The sequence below is a fragment of the Rhipicephalus microplus genome, chromosome X, assembly GCF_043290135.1.
Source record: "Rhipicephalus microplus isolate Deutch F79 chromosome X, USDA_Rmic, whole genome shotgun sequence".
Lineage (NCBI taxonomy): Eukaryota > Metazoa > Arthropoda > Arachnida > Ixodida > Ixodidae > Rhipicephalus > Rhipicephalus microplus.
Window position 1 is genome coordinate 263455601 of NC_134710.1, and position 25734 is coordinate 263481334.

A 25734-nucleotide genomic window follows, 5' to 3' on the forward strand; every position below is an offset into this window, starting at 1 on the left:
AAATTTCCGGAGCCCTCCACTACGGCGTCTCTCATAATCATATGGTGGTTTCGGGACGTTAAATCCCACATATCAATCAATGACAAGGAGATTAGCCATGTACTTTATTTTTCTCCGGAAAAAAGGAGAGAGGGGGTGGGAGGTGTGATACCAGGCTGCAACAGCAATTGCTCCGGGCACGCCACACATCCGCGGCAACTATAAAGCAAGCACTACACCAAATAAATTCCTGTCTACTTTCAAGTCTCACGCACTCATAAAACTTCAGTCCTTTAGAAAACAGCGTTGCAAAAAAAAAGGTTAAAAGGTTATTCGGCAAACGCCGCGTACCTTGGGATATCTTGGGAATCGACGTTATGCGAAGCATGTGGAGGGAACGTTGACCGTGTTATTATTTTTGTTGTTGAGTGACAAGATAAAAAATGACGCAAATATATGTAAAAATGCTGTACACACAGACGTGTGTTGAACAGTCGCGCATGTCATTTAAATCAGTTGTTTAGATAGACATGCGCGACGATTCTAACAGCGGCACGAGCGTTAGTATTAGCAATGCGTGAAGCGCTAAGCTTATTATAATGTTTGTGCTCGCTAGGATGGTAGCCCCGGACATTGCTACATGTACAGTCGAATCTCATTAATTCGAACACGCCTAATTCGAACTTCCGGTTAATTCGAACTCACGATGAGGTCCCGTCAAAGCTATATGTATTCCAATGGGCGAAAACGCCCGGTAATTCGAACGCCAAGCACTTGCGACGGTTAATTCGAACATACCGCGCTACGAAAAGGCTCTCAGCACCCCACCCGATTCCGCGGCACCACCTGCGACACCTCAAGGTTGCGCGCGCAGGAAACGATAAGGAAAGAAAAGGCTGCGGTGGAATGCTTGCTCTCTCTCAAATGCCGATCGGCGACGCGCCCATGTCACGCTTCTCCCTTTTCTGAGGCACTGCGCCGTACTCCTGACCGGGTTGCAGAAATTGGGTGCCTTTCTCATCTTCTAACCACTACCACCACCACCACCCTTTTCCGTCCCTGCCACGAAAGACTCTTCTCCTTCTAACGCCGCGCGCGAAGAGAGAGAGGAAAAAAAAAAAGAAAGCTGTCGCTGGGTCGAATGAATGTGTGGTGGAGGGTAATGAAAAAATGCACTATCTTCTGCAGCCCTTGCCCCTTGCGGGAGCGCGGCTCTGCACCTTGAGGAGAGCGAGGGGGGGGAGGGGGGTCTCTGACGCGCCGGTGCCACGCATCCCCCTTTTCCGTCGCTACCACGTAACCCTTCTCCTTTCAAGGACGCGCGAGAAGAGAGCAAAAAAAAAAAAAAAAAGCTGCCGTGGAGCGTTGGTTTTCTCTCCTCCGCGTGGAGACGCTCCTCCTTTCTCGTCGCGTGCTGCGTATCGGAGAGGCTCCGCTACGCTACGCAGTTATGCCTAGTTCTCACTGAAACATCCGCTTTCTACAGCAACCGAAATTCCCCTGCCGCCGAAACGCAGCGTCGTTCGCACTGGACGCGCCCCGCGCCACCGATTATGCCATCCACTAGGGGGAAACGCGGGATGGATGCGCTGTCACCCGGCTCGCAAACGCTACTACGCTATCCGGTGGTGTATACTTCGACGATTCTCGTATGCAAGAAGCAAGAAAAGACAGTACTGCTTACTTTGCTGGCAAGTGGCTGTCTTGTAATGCACGAAGAGCAGAAAAACCACCGACGGCAGCGGCGTTGGTGGGTTCGTTTTGCTCTGAAAGACCGCAACAAGCTCGGTCTCGCCAAGAGCAAGCTCGGTCACCTCTTTCACGAAATACGGAGGCGAAGTAGGCGCAGAGTAGGTTAAAGTCCCGTTGTCAGATACGTGCACTGCGGCATAGTGACAAGTGAGTAGGGCTTGGCCGCCTTTTTTCAAAATTCCTTGACTAGCGCTCCTATTGGTCCAAGGTGACCGATTCGGCGGCAGACGCCGCAAAAATCGGTCCGAGAGCGATCGGTGCGGAGAGGGCCCTTTCGGCGGATCTCGCCGCCACTGAACCGGATTCGGAGCACTTTCGGCGGCCGGAATGCTCAGCGTGAACGCGGCCTTATTGTCGTCGTCTTTAGAAAGTGTCGGCGCTCGACATTTCGCGCGCAACTTCTCTTGCCAGGAGAATGCTGAAGCCGAAGTAGAAATGCTTTGCAAGCTGCGTGTGAAATTGATTGACTCGCTGCAAGGCAAACGTGTGCAGACGCGCATCACCGATTACGTCAATTAATAACGGATGTCGTGTGATTTGTGAATAAATGTAATTCCTGTGAAACTTCCCCTCGTGTGTTAGCTAAATGCACATGCGCCACTGCATGGAGAGCCCTCAGTTTATTCAGCTTTCATTAGTTCAAACTTCTTTCAATTCGAACAAATTTTTGGGCCCCTTCGACTTCGAATTATCGTGATTCGACTTTATTAACTTTAGTGCATGGCATTTACAACTGACGCTAACCCGGCAAAATGGCTGCATCATAGGAGTACATAAGCAATGTTTATAAAATTGTATAGCCAGAATCGTAACCACAAATGACGTTTCACTAATGTCGCACCTGAATAATGCATTTTTGACCTGCCGCGGTGGTCTGGTAGCTAAGGTACTCGGCCGCTCACCCGCAGGCCGCGGGATCAAATCCCGGCTGTGGCGGCTGCTTTTTCATGGAGGAAAAAATGCTGTGCGCCCGTGTGCTCAGATTTGGGTGCACGTTAACGAACCCCATCGGGTCAAAACTTCCGGAGCCCTCCACTGCGGCGTCTTTCAGAATCATATGGTGGTTTTGGGACGTTAAACCCAACATATCTATCTATCTATCTATCTATCTATCTATCTATCTATCTATCTATCTATCTATCTATCTGGTTCATCCCTAGCTAAGGGGGTGATCACGAGAGCACCCATGCGTAGACGTTTAGATAGATAGATAGATAGATAGATAGATAGATAGATAGATAGATAGATAGATAGATAGATAGATAGATAGATAGATAGATAGATAGATAGATAGATAGATAGATAGACAGACAGACAGACAGACAGACAGACAGACAGACAGACAGACAGACAGATAGATAGATAGATAGATAGATAGATAGATAGATAGATAGATAGATAGATAGATAGATAGATAGATAGATAGATAGATAGATAGATAGATAGATAGATAGATAGATAGATAGATAGATAGATAGATAGATAGATAGATAGATAGATAGATAGATAGATAGATAGATAGATAGATAGATGTGTAACGAGGGCAGTGGGCATGGAGCTCGAGTATAGAAAAGGAAGAAGACTTGCCGTGATCGCAGGCTTCAGTTCAGTTAGCCCTTGCGCTAAATAAAGCTCTCGTTCATTGAGTCAACTCCCGCTTGTTCAACAACCTGTTTCAAGTGGTGGAGGTGCTGGGTACATCTGGTCCTCACCCTGGAACTTCGCAGCCGCACACTCCAACGACCTCCTACAATGACTGATCCGGGGCCATCTCAGGCCGCTACTTCAGATCTCGCACCTGTGCCTGTCTTCTGCGCTGGCGCTCTCCGGCAGCGTGACCACCCCCCCTCATATTTGGTGGCACAGAGGACCAAGTTGTGGACAACTGGATTGCCGAGTATGAACTGGCGAGCGCATACAATAAGTGGAACGCAGCCGATAAGCTCACAAATGTGAGTTTTTACCTGACCGACGTGGCATAACTATGGTACAGAAATCATCAAAGTGATTTCAGCACCTGGTCAGAATTGGCGAAAACTCTTTCGAAAGTCTTTGGCCGTCCTGCTGTCCACCGTCTTCGTGCTGAACAGCGCTTGTGGGGCAGAGTACAGAGAGCAGATGAAACTTTCACGAGCTACATCGAAGATGTGCTATTTCTGTGCAAGCTCGTCGATTCGACTCTGGACGAGGCAGGCAAGATCAAGAACATCATGAAAGGAATCGACGACGGTGCATTCCAAATGCTGGCTGCGAAGAGTCCCCAGACGGTCGCCGAGGTGATTCAGCTCTGCCAAAGTTATTATGAGCTGCGTAGGCAGCGCGCTTCTACACGTTGCGTTGCTCAAGACACCGCGGACATCTCATCCCTCGACTATCGCCATGACACCGCCGACCACTCTGCGTTGATGCCACTCATAAAGCAATTCATACGCGAGGAGGTTGCCCGGCAGCTATCTATAATCCCAAGAACTACCGAGCCGATGGCACCCTTGTCGCCTTCGCTTCGCCAGGTCATTCAATCGCAAGTTGCCAAAGCATTGCCACCAGCTCAGGCTCCACCAACTGTTGCCGCACCACTAACGTATGCAGCCGCAGTTGCTCGGCCACGTGCGCCAGCGTCTCCAGCCATCTACGAAGCTACTCGCCACGTTTATTCGCCGACGCCACCTGCCCGCTGGCTGACCGTCCCGTCTCCGGCTGTATACGAAACAGCTCAGAACGTTTATATGACGACGACGCCTGTACGACCATTTGCGGTACCCTATTCAGCAAACAGTGCCCCTACCGCCAGCCAATGGCGCACTTCGGATAATCGGCCGATATGTTTTTCATGTGGCGTCCCAGGCCACGTAGCTCGTCACTGCCGTCGTCGCAGCTTCCCTTCTCACGACATTGGAGGGGCCTCACATTACATGCCCACCATGCCCACTCAGCCGCGATATCCCGTTCCTGCTGATCCACCTCTATAGACGTATGTCCCGTCCCGGTCGTCGACCATCCGGCTCAAGCCGTTCACCTTCTCCTCGTCGTCGAACAGCCCACCGCGAGGGGAAAACTGACGGGCACAGTTCCGGCGACAAGAACTGCGTTGTCAGCGAAAATTTCAAGACCTAACTGCTGTCCCCCGAACGAAATCGAACTCTATATTGATGGCATTAAGGTGCAGGGACTTGTTGACACTGGAGCTGCCGTATCTGTAATTAGCGAGAAACTGTGCCGAACCTTGAAGAAAGTGACCACGCAACTTGCCGACCTATCTTTGCAGACAGCTACGTCCCATCATATTCAGCCTTCAGCTTTGTGCACTGCACGAGTCGTCATTCAAGGTGCGATGTACGTCGTCACATTTGTAGTTTTGTTCCGTTCTTCGCATGACGTTATCCTTGGGTGGGACTTTCTTTCGTCAAATTCTGCTTTGGTCGACTGTGCTCGTTCCGAACTCGCGTTATCTGTGCCGTGCTATGACCCCGACGATGGCGCTTCGTGTAGAGTGTTTACTTCTTCTGACGTTGACATTGCGCCTTTCTCAGCTGTTGTTGTCTCGGTGTCGTGTGCCTCCCCTCCGAAATCACCTGTGTTGTTTATGCCATCGGTTCCATCTGCGTACCGTCGAAATATCATGCTTCCGTTTGCCGTCGTCGTTTTTCGCAACGGTCACGCTGCCATTTATGTGTGTAATCCCTCGGACAGCCCGTCATCCTTACTACGTGGAGAATGCCTGGGAAGCTACGAACCTTACGAGTGCATTCTTCCGGCTACTATACCCAATTCTACGGTTTCGCTCCCAATTTGTGCTGTCACTCCTACCAACGCGCCTAATGATGTTCTGGACGTATTCTCGGACGCCATCGACTCTGAGCTCGCACCAACTCAGCGCGAAGAAATTATAAATCTTCTACTCCGCTTTCGCTCTTCATTCGATCGTGACCAGTCAGACTTAAGCCAAACCTCTGCGGTCGTTCACCGTAATGACACCGGTCGACCAACCCCGCCAAGACAGCGTCCGTACCGTGTGTCATCTGCTGAACGCCTTGTCATCGACGAACAAGTGGACGACATGTTGAAACGTGGCATCATCGAGCCCTCCAACAGTCCCTGGGCTTCACCGGTTGTTCTCGTCAAGAAAAAAGACGGATCTATCTGGTTCTGCATTGACTACCGCCGACTCAACAAGATAACGCGCAAAAACGTATACCCTCTGCCGCGCATCGATGATGCTTTGGACTGCCTAAAAGGAGCAGAGTTCTTTTCTTCGTTAGATTTATGCTCCAGCTACTGGCAGGTGCCCATGGCAGAGGGTTACCACCCAAAGACAGCCTTTGTAACACCGGATGGACTATATGAATTCACCGTTATGCCCTTTGGCCTCTGCAATGCGCCTGCCACTTTCGAAAGGATGATGGATACCATCTTGCGAGGTCTGAAATGGAAAACGTGCCTCTGTTATTTGGACGACATTGTGGTTTTTTCAAGCGACTTTCCGACCCACCTCAGCCGCCTCGAGCAAGTTCTTACGTGCCTTTCCACGGCGAGACTTCAACTTAACTTGAAAAAATGCCACTTCAGCGCTCGCAATCTTGTAATTCTCGGCCATGTGGTTTCTAAGGACGGCATTCTCCCGGACCCTACGAAACTTAATGCAGTCGCGGTGTTCCCAAAGCCAACCACCATCAAAGAGCTTCGAAGCTTCATCGGCCTATGTTCTTACTTCCGGCGCTACGTCCGCAATTTCGCCTCCATTATCGCCCCTGGACCAATCTTCTTGCTGGAAGTTCTGATTTGTCAGTGTGGTTGCAGGCGTGTGATGATGCATTTCAGGAACTCCGACAGCTCCTCACCATGCCTCCTATACTCCGACATTTCGATCCGTCTGCTCCAACGGAGCTTCATACGGACGCTAGTGGTGTCGGGCTAGGGGCCATACTGGCCCAACGCAAGGATGGCTTTGACGAGTACGTCGTTGCCTATGCCGGCCGCACCCTCAGTAAAGCCGAGAAGAATTACAGTGTAACTGAAAAGGAGTGCCTCACCATTATTTGGGCAATCGGACAATTTTGGCCTTATTTATATGGACGTCCGTTTGAAATTGTAACAGACCACCATGCGCTTTGCTGGTTATCTTCACTAAAAGATCCTAATGGTCGGCTCGCTCGTTGGGCATTGCGGTTACAGGAGTTCGATATCCGTGTTATCTCCTGTTCTGGCCGGAAGCATTCCGACGCCGATGCCCTGTCACGTTCGCCATTGGCTTCAGAGCCTGTCGGCTATGCCTATCTCCACCAGTGCTGCCTTGGCCATCAGCATTTCGGACATGCCTTCCGAGCAACGCAAAGATGCTTGGATTTCTTCTCTTTTGGACTTTCTCTCAAACCGGACGCCCGCTCTAGTTTCCAGGACGCTTCGCCGTCAAGCAGGACACTTAGCTATTCGGGATAACCTGCTTTACCGCCGAAACTACAGCTCGATCGGCCGTAAGTGGTTGCTCGCCATTCCCCGACATCTGCGCTCTGACATCTGTGCCACGTTCCACGATGATCCGCAATGTGGCCACGCTGGTGTGTTAAAAACATACACTCGTTTGCAGCTGCGGTACTACTGGCGTGGTATCGTTCGCCGTTACGTAAGGTCTTGTCTTACGTGCCAGCGACGCAAAATGCCCACTCAGCATGCCAAAGGTCCCTTGCAGCCGTCGCCATGTCCAGCACGAGCTTTCGATCGTGTCGGAATCGACCTTTACGGCCCGCTTCCCTATACTTCGAGTAGCAACCGCTGGGTCATTGTCGCTATCGACCACCTAACGCGGTACGCTGAAACAGCTGCGTTACCTTCTGCTACCGCAAAAGACGTTGCATGTTTTATACGGCAAAACCTGGTTTTAAGGCATGGAGCACCTCGGGAGTTACTAAGCGACCGCGGCCGCGTTTTTCTCTCCGATGTCATCAAAGCATTGTTGAGCGAGTGTCGCATCATACACCGCACTACCACAGCCTATCACCCGCAAACTAATGGGATGACAGAGCGTTTCAATCGTACACTTGGGGATATGCTGGCCAAGTACGCTTCATCCGACCAGTCAAATTGGGATGGCATACTGCCGTTTTATGACATATGCTTGCAACACTGCAACGCAAAGCACCACTGGATTTTCGCCTTTTTTTTCTTTATGGACGCGAGCCATCATCAACAATGGATACCATTCTTCCTTATCGACCGGATCTTTCAGAGATGACTACCGTTTCTCGAGCAGCAGCACACGCTGAAGAATGTCGGAAGCTTGCTCGTGCGTTCACGTCACATGACCAGACGGGTCAAAAACATCGCCACGATGCGTCAACCACGCCTATGAGCTTTGCTGTGAACTCACAGGTGTGGTTATGGATTCCTTCTACTCCTCCAGGACTCTCCCACATGCTTTCGTCCAGGTACTATGACCCTTATCGAGTTGTACGTCAAACATCCCCTGTCAACTACCTTGTCGAGCCGCTGGATGCATCTCCGGACAAGCGCCGTCGGGGACAAGAAATCGTACACATCTCTCGGCTCAAGCCATACCATGGCCCTTCTGTGTACACCTGTCCTTAGGTCGCCTGGATGGCTCCCTCATCGCCCGGGGGTGATTGTAACGAGGGCAGTGGGCATGGAGCTCGAGTATTGAAAAGGAAGACTTGCCGTGATCGCAGGCTTCAGTTCAGTTAGCCCTTGCGCTAAATAAAGCTCTCGTTCACCGAGTCAACACCCGCTTGTTCAACAACCCGTTCCAGATAGATAGATAGATAGATAGATAGATAGATAGATAGATAGATAGATAGATAGATAGATAGATAGATAGATAGATAGATAGATAGATAGATAGATAGATAGATAGATAGATAGATAGATGGATGGATGGATGGATGGATGGATGGATGGATGGATGGATGGATGGATGGATGGATGGATGGATGGATGGATGGATGGATGGATGGATGGATGGATGGATGGATGGATGGATGGATGGACGGACGGACGGACGGACGGACGGACGGACGGACGGACGGACGGACGGACGGACGGACGGACGGACGGACGGACGGACGGACGGACGGACGGACGGACGGACGGACGGACGGACGGACGGACGGACGGACGGACGGACGGACGGACGGATGGATGGATGGATGGATGGATGGATGGATGGATGGATGGATGGATGGATGGATGGATGGATGGATGGATGGATGGATGCCAAAAAGGCCAGCAACACGCGAAGAAATGTTTTTTTTAATTCTTTATTCATACATAACCCCGCTTTGCCCGGAGGCAGTACAGCAGGGGGTTACAAACATGAAAAAAAAAACATCTTCATTACCACTGAACACTTGCTCAGACAGCAGAGTGTTCCACTCATTAATAGCTTTCAAAAAAAAAAATTCGCGTACAGGTTTGTTTTGGCCCGGTATGACCTTATTTTTTGTATATGATCTATATGTTCAGATATGTACTCTTGTTTTAAAGAAACACCAAAGAAACACTTTTAAAATGATTGGGCGCATTCGAATACTTGAATGGAGTGGTATTGGCATCCCAAGCTGCATGCGGGTACTGAAGAAGTCAGTTTCGTCGCAAGGGTGAAGCAATAAATTCGATAACAAACAATTGAAATGTCACGCGAAAAATGGCCAGTAGACTGAAAGGTGCAATGCGCTGTTCACGCACAAATGACGCACAAAGAGGACGAGAGTGAACTAACAACGTTTACAGCTCGACACTTAATGCGCAGCTAAAATAAAAACAACGCCCGAAACGTACTCATAGGTACAATTGACCGCGAACTAACAAGTGGCAATCAAGTTACTTCGCTGTGTCTGAAAAGCGCGCTATTTTTGCAAACGGGACGGTGCAGCTAGAAAAGCAACCTTTGTGCCCTCAGTCACTATGATGCAATCGTTCTGGTGAGAGCCCAAGCGTACCATTCTCTGCCACTGCGATATTAGTGCACGCGCGCATGAGCGGCTACCCCCCCCCCCTTCCTCCCCCTCCGGCGCGGCCTTTGCCGCACGGGAAATGAGCGCACGGGCACGCCTCGCCGTATCGCGATCAGCGGGGGGCCGAGGGTGCTTTGTGCGTCAGCTCGCTGGTAATGCTGGAAACACGCTAATATTTATTCCGAGGTCTGAACCGCCAGAGGTAAGTGGCGTATGGAAATAGCTTGCTGTTCTAACGTTGAAGGCCTTGTGCCTTTGTGGCTCAGTGGCTAACGCCCCCTTCTTGGTTCGTGTTAAGGTAAGTTCAAATGTCAAGCATTCGATTTTGCACGTCGAAAAGTATTCTTGTGAATTATTTTTCTTTGTTGCTTATATATATATATATATATATATATATATATATATATATATATATATATATATATATATATATATATATATATATATATATATATATATATATATATATATATATATATATATATATATATATATATATATATATACGGGACATGACGGCAGTGACAAACGGCAACACCGCTGGCAAGAACCAGCCGAGAGTTTTCATATAATGGGTATCGCAATAAAACGCTAGAGTGAACAAAGCAGTCGCAACCGGTTTCTATCCGATTTTAAAACGTTTCCTTGTTTACAAATGAAAATTATGTGCCGTGCACTCGTCCGTCGTACTCCGAATTGCTCGTGAAGTCCGCTTTTCACTGTCGAGTGCCTGTGCTGTATACGCACATTACGTTACCATTTTGTATACCTCGTCTTCGCCTGTCATCTCTGATCGCAACGTGGCATCACTAAACTCAGTACTCGGGTCTGTTTCGATTTGAGTTGTGTGATGCAATGTAATGGTTGGGAATAGTCATCAACTAGCACAACCTTCTGTTATTACATATAAGCTTTATTTCTAGTACACTGAGCCCTTTTCCGCGTTCTTCTGCTTATCTGAACTATCTTGCTTCCTTGGCTTCCTTTAATGATACTTGATTCAGGCTAGGACTTTGTCGTGGTCTACTGGTAGACCACTTCGCCATCGTTTCAGAACGTTTTAACCGAATTGAAATCTGTGATTTTAATCAGTATAATTGCTTCATCATATGGTCTGTGTCGGGACGTTTTCTCATACTTGTAATAAAAGCACGGTTCAATGGCATCCTTTATTATTGAGGTCTACATTTCTCTCCGCAGCAAGCCAACGGCAGCCGCGTGCACGCCTTCTACTCGACTCCCGCCTGCTACCTGAAGGCTCTGCACGACAGTGGCGTGCGGTGGCCCGATTTCTCGGATGATTTCTTCCCGTACGCCGATCAGGATCACGCTTACTGGACCGGCTACTACACCAGCAGGCCTAATTTCAAGTACTACGCGCGCCACGCCAATGGTGTTCTCCAGGTATGCGCACACGGACACGTGGAACATGCCTTCTTTGCACGCCTGCACGTGTGGGTGTGTGCGTGGATGCGTGCGCGTGTCCACTTTACGACGTGTGTTTCCACGGGAAAAAAATTCTGTGTCATGCCCTTCTGAACTACAGGGAGCTCTAGTTATAGCAACGCTATACGACGCACATGGAGGGCATTTTGAAGGCTGCTATGTTTTCGCGTAGGTGTGCAACGTACCTGCTTGGTAACACGTTAGAGTCGGCTTCTCCACATTAAGAGAATTCTTGCGGAGAAGACAGTTTATAGAATCTCTCGTGCATGCGCGAGTAACCGGAAAAGATACCATCTAACTTAATGGGCGGAGATGGCTCATCAACAGAAAACGTTCCTTTAGTGTGTGCCACTACTGTTAAGTTCTGTATGTGTAATACCAAAGATTTTTTAAATCCGCACACGTAGTTTAGTTATGTCATTTTTCGTGGTTTTCTGTGTTTTTCATTATGTATGTTTGAACGAATACTCAAGAATAATGCCAGGTAGATAAGTGCAAATGGCTATCAAACTGCAATTTTTCTGGCTTTTTGTTGCGCCCCTGGCATTTTATAAGGGTTTGTAAAGTTTAAGAACTCAATTATAAGGAGAATATAAATATGAAGAGCTCATTGGCCAAGTAAGGATAACGGGGTTGGATAATCGGACGTAGAGGCGGCCGAGGAAAGCAGCTTTCACAATTGAGCTTGCAAAGTTTTTGCGCACGCTTCTATTAGGAATCACTCTTTCATATAAGAGGAGATTTACATTGAAAAAAAATTTAAGACTCACTCTTTGTCTGAGTCGCTCTGTAAGAGTCACTCTATAACTGTCTCTCTGTGCATATTTGTTTGTTTGTTTGAGCATGCTTTCTCGTTTCAGTATTGTATTTGCTTAATTTTTGTCCTGTACTACTGATCATGGTGCTCTGCTCTGCTAAATACGCAAGTATTCTCTCAAACCACTTTTATTAACAGGCATGCAAGCAACTCAAGGTCATCGGCCAGTTGGATGACAGCGCAGACGTCGACACTCTTGGTGAGAGACAGATAATCTATTTATGTAGCGCATTCAGCCACCACTACCGTGACATTATTTGGCATCAAAGTGCTATATGTTTAGCTTTGGTAACTTTTCAACGTCCGATCCCATATCTACGAAAAAGTTCTTACACTAGAATTATTTGTTACTGCAAGTTCTAGCCGATCAAGATGTCGCGCACGTATGTTATTAGTGAAAGTGAGCAGCCAGTAGCGAACATCATTGACGGACAGTGCAATTTCAGCTCCAAATTCGCGAGTCTACAAACCAATGGTACTTAATCTCAGTGTGCACGTCTGGATTGAACGACGCTTTTCTTCCTTCTCCTTCCTTCTTTTTTATCATCCTTTTCCCCATTTTCATTCTTATGTTAGCGAACTGAACGCACACATGCCTGATCTTGTTTCCAGTCATTTCTCTTCCTCCTTTTCTGATGTATAATATATTAACTGCATAACAAAAGAGCTCGCAGTACTGTGAAAAAATTCTGCATATGGTCATGTAGTGGCTCTTTCGCACACTAAGCTGTGCCTTCGATCATGTACATTTGTTCTACAGAGGCAGGAAACAAAGAGTAATATCAATGTAATAAGTATACTCTTCATATTGCACATTCTTATATAACTGCTGTCATATTTCAAAATGAGAACACACTCTTCTTGATAATAATATTAGGCTAAAGTGTGATCCCTCTTTCACGCCAAAGTGCCAGCGTACTTAACCAATACAGTCCTATTCTCATACAATGTAATTTCTGATGTTGGAATTTGAACCTGCCTCATGTTTTTTGCCGGAATTCTCTTCCCAAATTTTTTAGTAAAAAGATTTTCACTTTGAAATTCAGCATGCTAGTTGACGGCGGTCGACCCTATAGGTGTTGAATTGAATATATAGTTAATGTGAATTATAGTTTGTAAGTACAGTTGATGTATATATATTTGATGTAACGGAGTGTAGTTGTGCTGGAATATAGAGGACTTGTTTTATTCTTAAAAGTATTGTCATATACTCAAACTTGCGTTAACATGAACCTAACGAATGTATCTCATGCACTGCTGCACTTGCTAAGTTTGAGGTCGCGAGTCCGATTCCCTGCCATGGTGAACGCGTTGCGACGGGGATGAAATGCAGTAGCACCAGTGTAGTACTTGAATTTAGGGGCTCATTGAAGAACCCATGTAGGTTAATATAAATCCGAGGTGATTCATGGAAGGGCGTTCCTGCGTACATTAGTTCTGCCTCTGCCTATTTGGAAACTCTATACGGGCAGCCATCTCTCAACGTAGCGTCAATGCAGAAGTAAGCATGAACCTGGCACATCAATACAGCCTATGCCCACTGTGAGAACGGGATCCTGTCCTTGTCGGCACCAAAAATGAGTACGTGCTGGGCATCCTCCTTGGCTTGGAATAGCTGCGGTTGACCAACAAAACCATCAACGTGCAAGCTTACCTCAAGGCAATTCACAACATGGGCAAGGGCGTAATTCGGCTGGCCAACACATTCACCACAGATTACATTCTGGAGAACACGAGCTCACCTAACAACCCAATCATCGGGGCCCGGAGACTTGGCTCTATCAATGTAGTGACGCTAACATTTGAACACAGCAACATTCCAAGGCTCGTTTTCTTCCTGAAAGAAGCCACCTTAGTGCGACAGTACAGAAAAAAACAACAACGCAGTTTGTGCCTTGTGCGGCCAGCCTGGACACCGAATGACGTGTTTTTCTTCGCCTATTCCGGAGACCGAATGGTGTGGGCACTGCGGCAAAACTGGACTGGACACGTTGTAACCCCGCAAGTGTTATCCAAGCTGTGTGCTCTGTAGCGGGCCGCATGCTACTGGCTCTCGTGACTGCTTGCGCAGATATTCCCAACCATCCTCCGCAAAGCCTTCAGACCAGCAGGCTGGCCAAGCAGGTAACCGCAGCTAAACACCATATGGTGACCACAAGGAACAGCCAGAGAGCATCAACGTGGCCGGCAATGACACCAGCACCAGATCATACTGGTCCCGATCTAAGAAGCGGGCGGCGTCCTGATCCAAATCACAGTCCCAGTCTAGGGGATTGAAATCAGCCCAGAAGCACGACAAGCGCGATCAGATGTCGGTAGCGCCTTCTTCGGCCCTCAAGTCAACGAGTCCTCAGGTGAGCTGGCCAACAAAAGTCGCCTGCCAATGCACACAAAATAGCTCTTGAAATACAGAATCTCCATTAATCGAACACTATATAAGTACTGTTGAAAAACAAAATCGAATGTTAGCCCAACTGCTGCAGTTTGTTGTGTAGCAGAGAAAAAAAATCGTCTGTCTTCGATAAGCAATTACAAAAAAAATCAGTGTCATCAGACGTATGCTGCAACTACCATAAACTGTGAGAGGTCCTTGGCACCTTATAAGACGACACAAATGGACATTGGTTCTATTTAATGCAGCAGCTAGACCTCGCAGAAACAGGCTTCAGTAGCCGAAATGGTAGACAAGGTATTGGAAGAGAAATTCAGTGATTTTACAGCAACTATAACCTCCACCCTGCCACGTGATGGCTAGCCGAGGTCTGCAGCTTACAGTAATACAGTAGAATTGTCACAGTTTGTGCCACAAGGCAGCATCACTGCATAACTATATCAAAGCCTTACAATTAGTGCCAGAAGTAATAGCTTTACAAGATGTCAGTCAACACACAGCCAAACTTTCTATGTATAGAGCTCGCGCTAGTGCCTGCGGCATATCAGCAGTTACGCTAGTCAGTAACCATTATGCCGCTCTACAGCACGACCCTGCCCTCAGGGATGCTAGCTTAATTATGTATTCATCCAGTTTTATTCCGCGCAATAGGTACCATTATTCAATATATGTTACATACAGTCGCTTAGTGCACCAACACCATACGTTTGCTGAAATCATCCGCAAGGCGAATGTCATAACAACACTCACCCCCTATTAGTGCTGGGTGACTTCAATGCCAAACATGCATTGGGGATACGTAGTTGAAGATGTAAAAGGGCGCAGGTTATATGAATTAATGACCATAGAAGGGCTCACACTACTCATGGACGTGGACTATCCCCTGCAGATTGGCGACAGCGTAACATGAGATACATGACCAGACCTTACCATAGCTCTCAATGCTCCATAACCAAAATGGCTAAACTCCCAGGAAGCACTGGGAAGCGACCATTATCTCATCCATACCACCATAACACATGGCCGTCATAAAACACATGATAAATCAGTCTAATTTATGGATTGGCAAGCTTTCTGCAAAACATAAAAGTTTTCATTTCACCAGCCACCTGATTCTTATGAGGAATGGTCGTGAATACTCATGCAGCTGAGTAAGGAAGTGACCAAAGAAATAAAAACTGACCAGGAAATAGCAGCAATAAATCAGCACCTGCTACACCTCCGGCATTCAAGGCAGCAGCTGACCACACAATGGAAGCGCCAGAAGTTTAACCGCAAGCTCAAACTTTGCATCGCGGAAGTTACAGCACAAGCAGATGAATATATATGCCTCCAACTTTGCAAAATATAATTAGTTCGCGAAGTATGATGCACTTACGGGCACACTACATACTAAATCAGCCTGGCACATACTACTGTATCCTATAGACCCATTCCATGTTTTTAAACACTGGTAGACCGACGTCACCAAATGGATAAAGTATAGCGATGCCCACACGTAACTCCTGCCATAAGCGCTGAGGGCTGCGATGCGCGCCAAGAAAACGACGCCATAAGCGTTGTGAAAGCCATAAGCACTGAGGGCTGCGATGTGCGCCAATGAACAAAACTAAATTGTGGGACGCGACTCACATCCAACCACGACGCAGTTCGTCGGCATACTCTTTCTTGTTTTTTTCTCCTTGCTTGACTCAAAACACCACATGCATCATTGAAAACCCAGCAGAAACTGCGGTACGCAGAGCGTCTTTTGCCGACCAAGACAGGGCCACCGCATTTTGGTGACGTAAGTCTGGTGGAATTTGTCTATAGACCCAGAACAATCACGCGGAGCCACCCATCGAAACCTTCAGCGGGCTATCCTTGCTAATGTGCAGACACTGCTCAGCTCTATCGGGATCTGGAGGACAAATACATCAATACCTCTGTGAGTGCTCACCATGTCCCCGATCATAACGAAATCGTCGACCCGGAAACGGACCAAGATTTCACGGCTGCAGATACTAGAGCGGCAATTGACATGATGCGTCGTGGAACAGCTCCAGGTCTTGATGAAATCACTACCACCTTAATGGCCTATTTAAGTGACGACATGCTCATTATATATACTAATCTGATAAATAGGTATTGGGTCGATGGCATACTTCCTCAGGAAGTGAAATAGGCTGAAATTGCCTTGATTCCCAAACAATGAAAGTCGATCCATATTGACAACCTTCATCCTATTTCCTTAAACCTCTTGTGCCGGCAAAGTAATGAAGAAGGCAATGCAGTACGTTCGGCTCACTGAATACATGGGAGCTAACGACCTTTTTCTAAATACCATGTTTGGCTTTAGAGCACAATTATCGGCACAGGATATTCTATTTCACTTAAATCACGACATAAATAATTGACCCAGTGGAGCGACGCAACAGGAGCATGCCATTCTGGCAATACTTTGAAAGAGCCTTCGATAATGTCCGGCACTCGGCTATCCTAGCTAACCTGGCTGAAATAGGAAGCGGTCAACGTGCACACAACTACGTGCGCAACTTCCTCCACAATGGGAGACTCCGGAACACTGCAAGAGGCCATAATATCGCCACCATTATTCAATATCACATTACTGTATCTCCCTAGAACACCCGGTAAGATACCCAAAATCAAACATGCAATATACGCAGATGATATAAAATATGGGGTTAACTAAACAGCCGACACAGACTTAAGAACTTATGCAGACGTTTAGTAGCATCCACATGAGCCCATAACATAAAAGATGGCTTCTTGTCCTCTTCCAACAATCTCAAGCGCTCGCTAGCATGCTGGGGCAAAGCTCGTCGTTTTGCAACACTTAGCAATACCTTGCAAAACCTTGCAAAAACGTAGCCAAGCTACTATGACAAGTCGTGCGCTACCAGTGCAAGCTGCTCTCATACATTTTCTCAAGTTTGCTATGCTGGTTTCAAAATTTTACCAACACTGGCTCTTCCTCGTGGCCACATCTTTGGAATAGATGCGCCTGTGCGACAGCACTACCTCTAATCTACTGTATAAACACGTGGCTTGTGAATGCGAAGAAAAACACGTTGGTTCATGTGTCAACGCGAGCAGACATTAGTTATCGGTACGTTATAAAGGAAGGGGTGTAGTTAAGATCAGCTCCACATTGCAGGGAAGCTTGTTGACGCTTGTCTGTAGCAAACACTAGGCGCCTATGGTACGCGACGATGTCATCCCATACAGCTGTGACATCGGACGCATGTCCGCCATTATTAAGTGCAGCTCCCTTGGGCACACTATCACCGCAGAGAGGGAGAGAGATAAGATAAGTGGCAAATCACACTCGTGCACTTGCGCGGTACTTGCAATGAAAGGAGGTGTCTGCTACGCGAGCCCGCCTGTGGCTCCGACGGCCGCCACTACGCAGTTTTCGGTGGTGCCCCTATAGGTGTGGCGCATCACGCATTCTATTTATATTTTTGATGCAATCTTGAGAGCCTTTGAAAAAATGTAATTTTTTCTTGTGTTTAATGTGTGAATTTCGCGATCACATCATGAGGCACAATAAAATGAAACAGTTCTAGAAAAACGTATACATACTATAGGTACGCTGGACAGTACACAGAAAAAAAAAAGAATCTAACAGGACAAGTGCCAACTCTCATCAACAAAGGTAATTAACAGAAGTGTAACATATCTATATTGCTCATAAATACTGTGATTACTGTCGGCTTCTGTCCATGTTTGTCTGTATTCAGACTGTTTCCAGTGACCATTTAAATACTTGTTGCAGAGCTTAATACACCATGAAGCAAGGAAAAATAATGCTGTTTACTGAAGTGCCGTAGCTTTATTAATGCAAGCAAGCCTGATGTCGTTGTTTTCACTTTTGCAGCAAAAGCCGTGGCGGTGTTGCAGCACCACGACGCAATATCGTAAGTGTAGCATGCCTGCAGCTAGACTTGCACCTTTCTTTAAAGTTGTTGGATATGTGTGGCAAAACTTTGGGATAGGTGTTCATTTATTTTTATTTTTGGTTGCGTATTCTCTGTCTTTCTTTCTTTATTGACAAAAAAAAATGCAGATTGGATGCTCGCATTTCGCCACGCTATTGTCACATATATTGTCGAATGATTAATTTCAGCTACTTTCATTTATTTATTTATTTAGTGAATACTGCCGACTTCTGTGCGAAGTCGTAGGCAGGAGTGGGTGACAGATACACTTGATTGGACATTTTCCAGGGCAAGAAAACAACAGTAGCTTAAAACAGAAAAAATATGTCCGGAGAAATATAGAAGAAAAACAGAGATTTACAAACATTGAAGTCAATGCAGCGCTTCAGAATGAGCAAGTTTTGTTGACAAAAAAAGGCGAGAAAAATACATAACGACACAATCGACGAAGCATGATATAATTGAGCTAGCGCTGAACATAGGAAAGTAATACAACTCAGACACACACAGGAGAGATTAAATGCGGTGACAATGAAATAAAAACAAAAAAAGAAAAAAAGTTCAAAGGATAGCTGGCAGATTTGCTATCGCATTCATGAACTTGGCTGCATATAGGCCGCACGAAGAGAGAGCACAAATTATTATTCAATATATTACCTACAAAGCCAATTCATAGAGGAAATGGAGCCGTGAAACAGTTACTGCTTGCTCTCAAGCGAAAAGTCTTGTTCTGTATCTCTCAGAGGAGTAATCCTCGTTTACACTGCTCCGGTGTTCAATGCAGGGGCACTCAGAAGCAGCATGTAGCTGAGGACTACGTGTACATGACTGAGATAGGGATCAAGCAATGTGAGGTACGTGAAAAGTGTCTTTCGATAATTTTTTAAGCTACTAATTTATTTGCTAAGAGCACTTTTGCTCCACTCTTTTTTTTCCTGCGAGTCTTGTGTAACGACAGAATACATTAAAGTTTCCATAGCGTAATACATGTACCGAATTACGCTGCTAGATCATGCAATAGTCAATGCTGATTTTTTCATGCACCTATGTGCAACGAAACTAGTCGTATAGCATTATAACTTGCGCCAACGCAAATAACAGCTATTTAGAGTGCATCATTTTATCTTTATTGGATTGACTATTCTGTCTTTCTTCATCTTGTCAGCTTAGGGACAGCATTAAAGCTCACTGTAATCAAAGCAGCTGTTCTAGTTATATGGTTCTTGCAGCTACCATTAAAGAAACAGAACTCGAGTACTTCATTGATCCCACTGTTATCTTTATTTTTTTTTCTTATTTCTCATTTGACTAAATAAAAATATCTGTTTCTCTTAATAGACTCAGGTTCGTGTTTTGCTTCATTACGAAAAGCAAAAATGCATAATTATTCTTACATAAATAAACATGCGTGGTGCAAAAGGCACCTCGGCATGTGCAGTACTTAATTTTTTTCTTTGTCGTTATCACTAATATTTTATATTTTACTTGAAATTATATTATCCACAGAGCACTTAGTATTGCCAACCCAGCAGGCAGAATTTTCCATCGGTCGGGAGATTATGCCCCACTCGAAAGCAGTGTCCACTTTTGTCATATGCAGGACGTATTCAACAAGGCGTACCAACGAATGCTGCTAACGGACGCGGCCGGTAATGCCTTCCAGCCGGACATCTGCTTGACTTTCTGCCCGCTTCTCAACATCAGCAGTTGTGAAATCACCGAAACAGCTGACGAGGTGAGTCGCGCACCTTTGTGTGTGAAGAAAGTGCCAACTGTTTAAAAGACATTGTAAATATGGCTCCAAGCGACATAGTCAGAGGCTAACGTATGTAATATATATGATGCGGGTGTATTATGCGACGTCAGTTGAGGTTCAGTTGCACCGTGCAAGATGGAAATTAATGTGTGCTGTGTATTAGAGGAAGTAGAATGGGAGTGCTGCAACGTCTTGCAAGTGACTCTACCCTTGTAAAAACTCTATACCACAGCAGTTGCTCCACCAGAACACCACTTATAGATGTACTGATAATGCTAAAGTGCGATATAGCCTAAACATCATTGCACAGCACATAAGACTAACCGCGAGAACATAGAGCTGGGGCGTATGATTCACTGTCCGACATCCAGTCACTTCGTTCGCTACAGGGAATGTTACTAATTGTTCTTTACATACTCATAGAAAGAACTTTTCTTTCCGAGCCTTATTTCTCAACCTCAGTGCAGGGTAGCAAACTGATTCGTTTTGTTATAGTGCAGTTCAGTTAGAGCCTGAAAAAAAGAAGACAATGCAGGTGACAGGATAGCGAAACGAGATTATGATGCACGAACTTGTCCAATTTGCAGTATGACTAAACCCTAGGTAATCTCGAAAAACGGCAAATGGAATAAAGTGACCTGATGACTCATCCTTGACCTGTATGTACGCCTGTATGGAACGTCAAACCTTGTCGCAATCTCTGTCTCGCCGTTTTTGTTTTTTTTTGCGCAGTTCTTTGTTTTTGTCTACAACCCGCTGTCTACACCTGTACGAACATACGCGAGGCTGCCCATTACGGGTGGTGGCTACGAAGTGAAAGAGCTGCCCGGACAAGTCATCGAAGCGCAGGTGAGGACTCAACTTTGTGTACATGCACGTTTCTGAGACCAAATTGTGTATTGCAAAAGTGCTTATTCTTAAATGCAAAGCATTCTTTAGTCGCACGATGTCGCGTTTCAGCGTTGGCAGTGGTGCCATCCACGCCCCCACTGCGCATGCTAGCGTCTCACGCCTCGTGCCCCGTGCTCGCTTCTCATGCCAGCCCAGAAAGACACCCGCAAAACTATCGTTCCTCTTTCCCTCTGCCTCGCTAGGCGGACACAGACAAAGTGTACTAGTAGAAAAAACGACTGTACGCGCTGCACAACCATTCACTGGCCATCCGGTATATGTAGGCACTGGATCGCGCGTGATGAATTCAGTCAAGGGTGTTTTTACTTGGCTTTCGCTTGACGTTGAAGGCAATGCTTTTGCTTAATTATAAATAACAGAAATAAAGATGAAATAACAATGAGCGTTCCCAAACGACACCCAACTACGCAACATTCACGCGATACTGCCACCACTCTGTGATGCATTTACTCATGTTCTTTTCATGGGGAGATGTGGGCAGCATTTTTTTTTGCTTTTGCGAAGTTTCCACATTACGCACCAGTTGCTAACATGCAAGCAAGGTTTGCTGTGCCACCTGTCCTAACAACATCTCTTCTGGGCGACACCTTCTATTATGTTTTGGTAACACGCTATACAGCGCTAGTAATATAGGGAGCTTTACAAAGTCTTCTTCAGCACGCCTACGCCTTTTTTGCGTGCTCACCATCGCTTCGGGACGCTTAGCATGTTAGCCGCGTAGTAGCGTAGCAACAATTCGTTGAAGTGGTGTTCGCATATGTGCGGAGGCGTTCATCACACCCTCAATGGGGCTTCCGAATCAGACTTTCTTGAAACCTGGCTTTCCCATTTTTCTCCTGCACTTTTTATAGTATATTTATAACTTATCGCTGTCGACTGTGGAGGCCTGCATTGACGCCACAACATTCACATATATCTGGCCACTATACAGGGTGTTTCAAGAAATGTGTCCAATAGTTTTAAAACATCAGGAGAAGATGCTATTTCCTCGCTGTCTTCACAGTTGCTTTTTATATAGTGGCAAGCATCTCAAGAGGGCTGAAGATGTTATCTGGAATGGTAATTAAAAAGTTGAAATAATTAACTTTTTAATTAGTGGAGTTGAGCAGTTAAGTCAAATAGAAGAATTGAAGTCGTTCATGCGAAAAAAAAGTGCCGCTATATCCATGAAGTGAATGATGATGAGTGGGCGAAGCTCCGGAGGTAAACCTGGTAAACCGTGAATCCTTGATACATTTTGCTCACATAATTTTATGACAACGCTCCCCCTAGCGTACGTCGCCACACTAAATCGAACGATTGCCTTCCACCAATGACACGCACCATATGTGACATCATTCCTATTTTATAACATCTATCATCTTTCATCATCAACTAGATGTACGGCCGTCTAGTTTATAACATCTTGCATCTTTTCATCATCAGCTACAAATACCACCATCTAGTGAACACTGCAGCAACTAAACGAGAGGTGGCTATATACAGGGAATGCACAGCCCATGCTTTAAGGAACTTCGCCCCTTAACCGAGTGCCGCTTTAAGATTTCGAAAAAGTGGCCTCTAGCAATAACTGCAAGTTAATGAAATTCTCCTCAAGTCTGCGGCGAAACTGAAACCAAAACGCAAAAGAGCGCAACTGAAATGAGGGAGCGTTGTTATATCAGCCATCAACCGACTTCATTGTGTGGGTGTGTGGACTGCACTTGCAATTACAGCACACATGACGCACATACGCTATCGAACGGAAAAGAACTGAACCCCTGTACCGCTGTTCTGAACAGTGATGTCATTGTGGTCGTCTGCTTGTTGCGCTCTTCGGTCAGTCTGTTTCGTTTTCACCGTAGAATTCAGAAGAATATCATTAATTCATAGTTATTTTTAGAGGCGTCTTTTCTGTAATTTCAAAGCGGCAATGGGTTTTTCGCATCAAGAATTTCAATTCTCCCATATGACAACTGCTGAACTCTACTAACTAAAAAGTTAATTAATTTAACAATTATAATTACTGTTGCAAATGATGCCTTAAAGCTTGTTAAGATGTCAGCGACTACTGAAAAAGCAAGTGTGAATACAGCGAGCAAATAGCGACTTTTGCTGATTTTTAATTATTATTATAGACATTTCTTGAAACATCCTGTATATATGCATATAAGGTTTGCACAAGGTGCCGCACATTGTGCCTGGTAATTCAGTGCATTTATTACGCTGAATAACATTTCCTCTTCCCGCAGTGAATGAATGATATTCATGCATATGTATTTGCACAACGCCAGTGTTTACAACACAAAAGTTTGATTGAGGGACTATTAACACTCAGCACTCGCATTAAGACTTTAAAAGCGTATGGTCTGGAGCTTGTTGGCACATGATTACAGCAGGAAACTGCACAAAAAATAACGAAGACAAAAAAGATCAAATAGAACCAGCGCTGCCCTGTCTGGTCTTTCTTGTCTTACTTGTATTGCGCTATTTTCTGCTACGATTGAAACTTTATCATGTGCTTTCTTTGCTATCCGGAGACTTCCCCAGATATATAGCAGTTAAGCTTATAAAACTAATCAGTATTCTTCGGAACATGTTAGTTACAAGGACATTTCTTCTTGAGCACAGATGTTATTGTGCAAATTTATTTCTCTATGTATACGACAAACTCTGCCTTCAGCGAACAGGTATGTGGCGCTTGTGTCAGTGGCAACCTGAAACTCTCTGCGATCGGTCATCCTTACACATAGTCAGCACCCAGTGAGAAAGATGAGCATTTGTTTATTTATTGGTACTTTAGCATTTCGTCAGTTTTATTATTATCATGAGAGTGGTATTCATAAAAATCATGAAAGAGACACACAACCAACAGCGAATAAATTCCTCACTCAAGGCAGACCACAGTGAAATTTACGTTTCCCCTAAAATAAAGAGAGCAATAAAACTGCATAGAAGTTTCCCTCTGACACATGGCCTGTTTCAACAAAGGCTGTGCATTTTCCTTTTATCGCAAATCGTTTTGTACCGTGACCAATTGTTTTCCTACATTCACATCGTGGAAAAGTAAGTTGTGTCGTTTCACGGTGAGTGGTGACCGTTGCGCAGCTCGTGCCGGTGCAACGCAAGGTCCTCCGCATCCCCGAGCGGAGGGCATCCAGGGCGACATCGGAGATTGTCTTTCCGATGCAGCTGCCGCCCATGGGTGTCACCACCTACCAGCTGCGGAAATACGAAGGCAAGGGCGTGGTCGTTCACACCACTTTTTTTCATTGTTTCTCGTTTCTTTGTTTCGAGTTTCTTTTATTTACATCCAAAAAGTCAAGTGCCATTAAACGAGTGTGTCTTTATCATGTTCAAAAAAAAGCAGCCCCAGTTCACATAGTTTTTTTTCTTGATGATGTTGGTTGTTTTTGTGATGCGTATCTAACTCAAAGCAAATTTTAAGCTGTCATACTGGAGTGAGCTATAAATGAATTCGTGCGATCTCTTTATGATAATCACGAACTCTGCTGAAATAATTCACTTGGAGTGATATGTGGGCAGGTGTGCATGCATGCCATGGAAATCTCTCGAATAAACTTTCGGGAGTGACGAGTAACAAATATTGCATGTCAGCCTTATTAGCTGGGGAAATTTCATGGAATTAGTACATAATGACTACAAGTGTGGTGTACTTAATACATCAATAATTACAACTAAAAAGCTCCATCAGGCACAAAGAAAGAAATCATTTTCAGTTTTTTGCCTTCTCGCATTGCCATTTTAACTGTACACCTCACCTATGAGTCAGCGTCGCTCTATAGTAATCGTGGCATATGTGCTTCTGCCACCAGTGCAGCAGAGATGCTACAAAGTGTGAAAGATCAAAAAAATCTTAGAGCCAATAAATGGATAGTTTGACGTGCGCAACTCGTGGAGATCCTCCTCCGTTTATTCCCATTGTCATAGCAGCTATGACGTTGCGCTGCTTATCACGAGGGCACGGATTCGTTTCCTGGCCATGGCATCGCCGTTTCTGTGGGAACGAAATGCGATGTTCCTATATTTACGTACACTTTAACGAATCGGGTAATCTAAATTAAACCGGTGACCCACACAATGGCGTGCCGCATAGTTGTATTGTCGTTTCAGCCCATAAAACCACAAAATATTTTTATACATTGTCTACACATTTTGTTGGTGTTGCAGAGGTCAAGTTTTTCTTGTATTTTCAGGTTTTACACTCCGAGACAGCGAAAGCAGCGCTGTTTTCGATGGTGGCAGCGAAGCCCCTGCCATAGACAATGGCGTAAGTGGCACTTGCACAGCTCTTTTATGTGACATTGTATTGTGCGATAGAGTAAGCACTTGGAAGAAGTTACCAAGAATTTGAAGTATATATGTGTCGCCCCTCTTGGCGTTTAGAGAGTATTACCAGTATTACTCTGAGCAGCACATCAAACAAGTGTCATAGCCATAAAGTATTGCATGGTATCGGTACAGAGAACAGAACCGCTGATCAGGCAAAATAAATCAAAACATTCTCACCACGCTCCCCTTTCACGACAGTGTCTGCCTTTATAAGGTATCACGACTATAGGCTAACTAGGACCGTACTCTGCTGAGCAGATTTTACGCCTTGCGGGGAACAATGCACCATATACACATTGGCAAGGCGGGCATTGGCGTGGTGGGTGTGAAGCCAGAGGCTAGCCTTGAAACAGCTCTCACTGCAGAATACTTTCATAAACTTGACGCTTGCCTCTTGGCGAAAGGGTAGATTGCGGGGACATTCTGCCAGCTGAAAGGCAATG

At 45.8% G+C, this 25734-nt stretch overlaps 1 protein-coding gene across 1 annotated transcript in view; it reads left to right on the forward strand.

Annotated features, from left to right (window-relative positions):
* Window positions 1-25734, forward strand: part of LOC119162237 (lysosomal alpha-mannosidase) — a 497787-nt gene that overhangs the window by 451776 nt on the left and 20277 nt on the right. The window contains exons 10-17 of the mRNA XM_075879032.1: window positions 10896-11099; window positions 12097-12157; window positions 18231-18270; window positions 19076-19145; window positions 19892-20026; window positions 20780-20896; window positions 24047-24176; window positions 25156-25229. Of these exons, the coding sequence (XP_075735147.1) occupies window positions 10896-11099; window positions 12097-12157; window positions 18231-18270; window positions 19076-19145; window positions 19892-20026; window positions 20780-20896; window positions 24047-24176; window positions 25156-25229 (831 nt within the window). The remainder of the gene's footprint in view (window positions 1-10895; window positions 11100-12096; window positions 12158-18230; window positions 18271-19075; window positions 19146-19891; window positions 20027-20779; window positions 20897-24046; window positions 24177-25155; window positions 25230-25734) is intronic.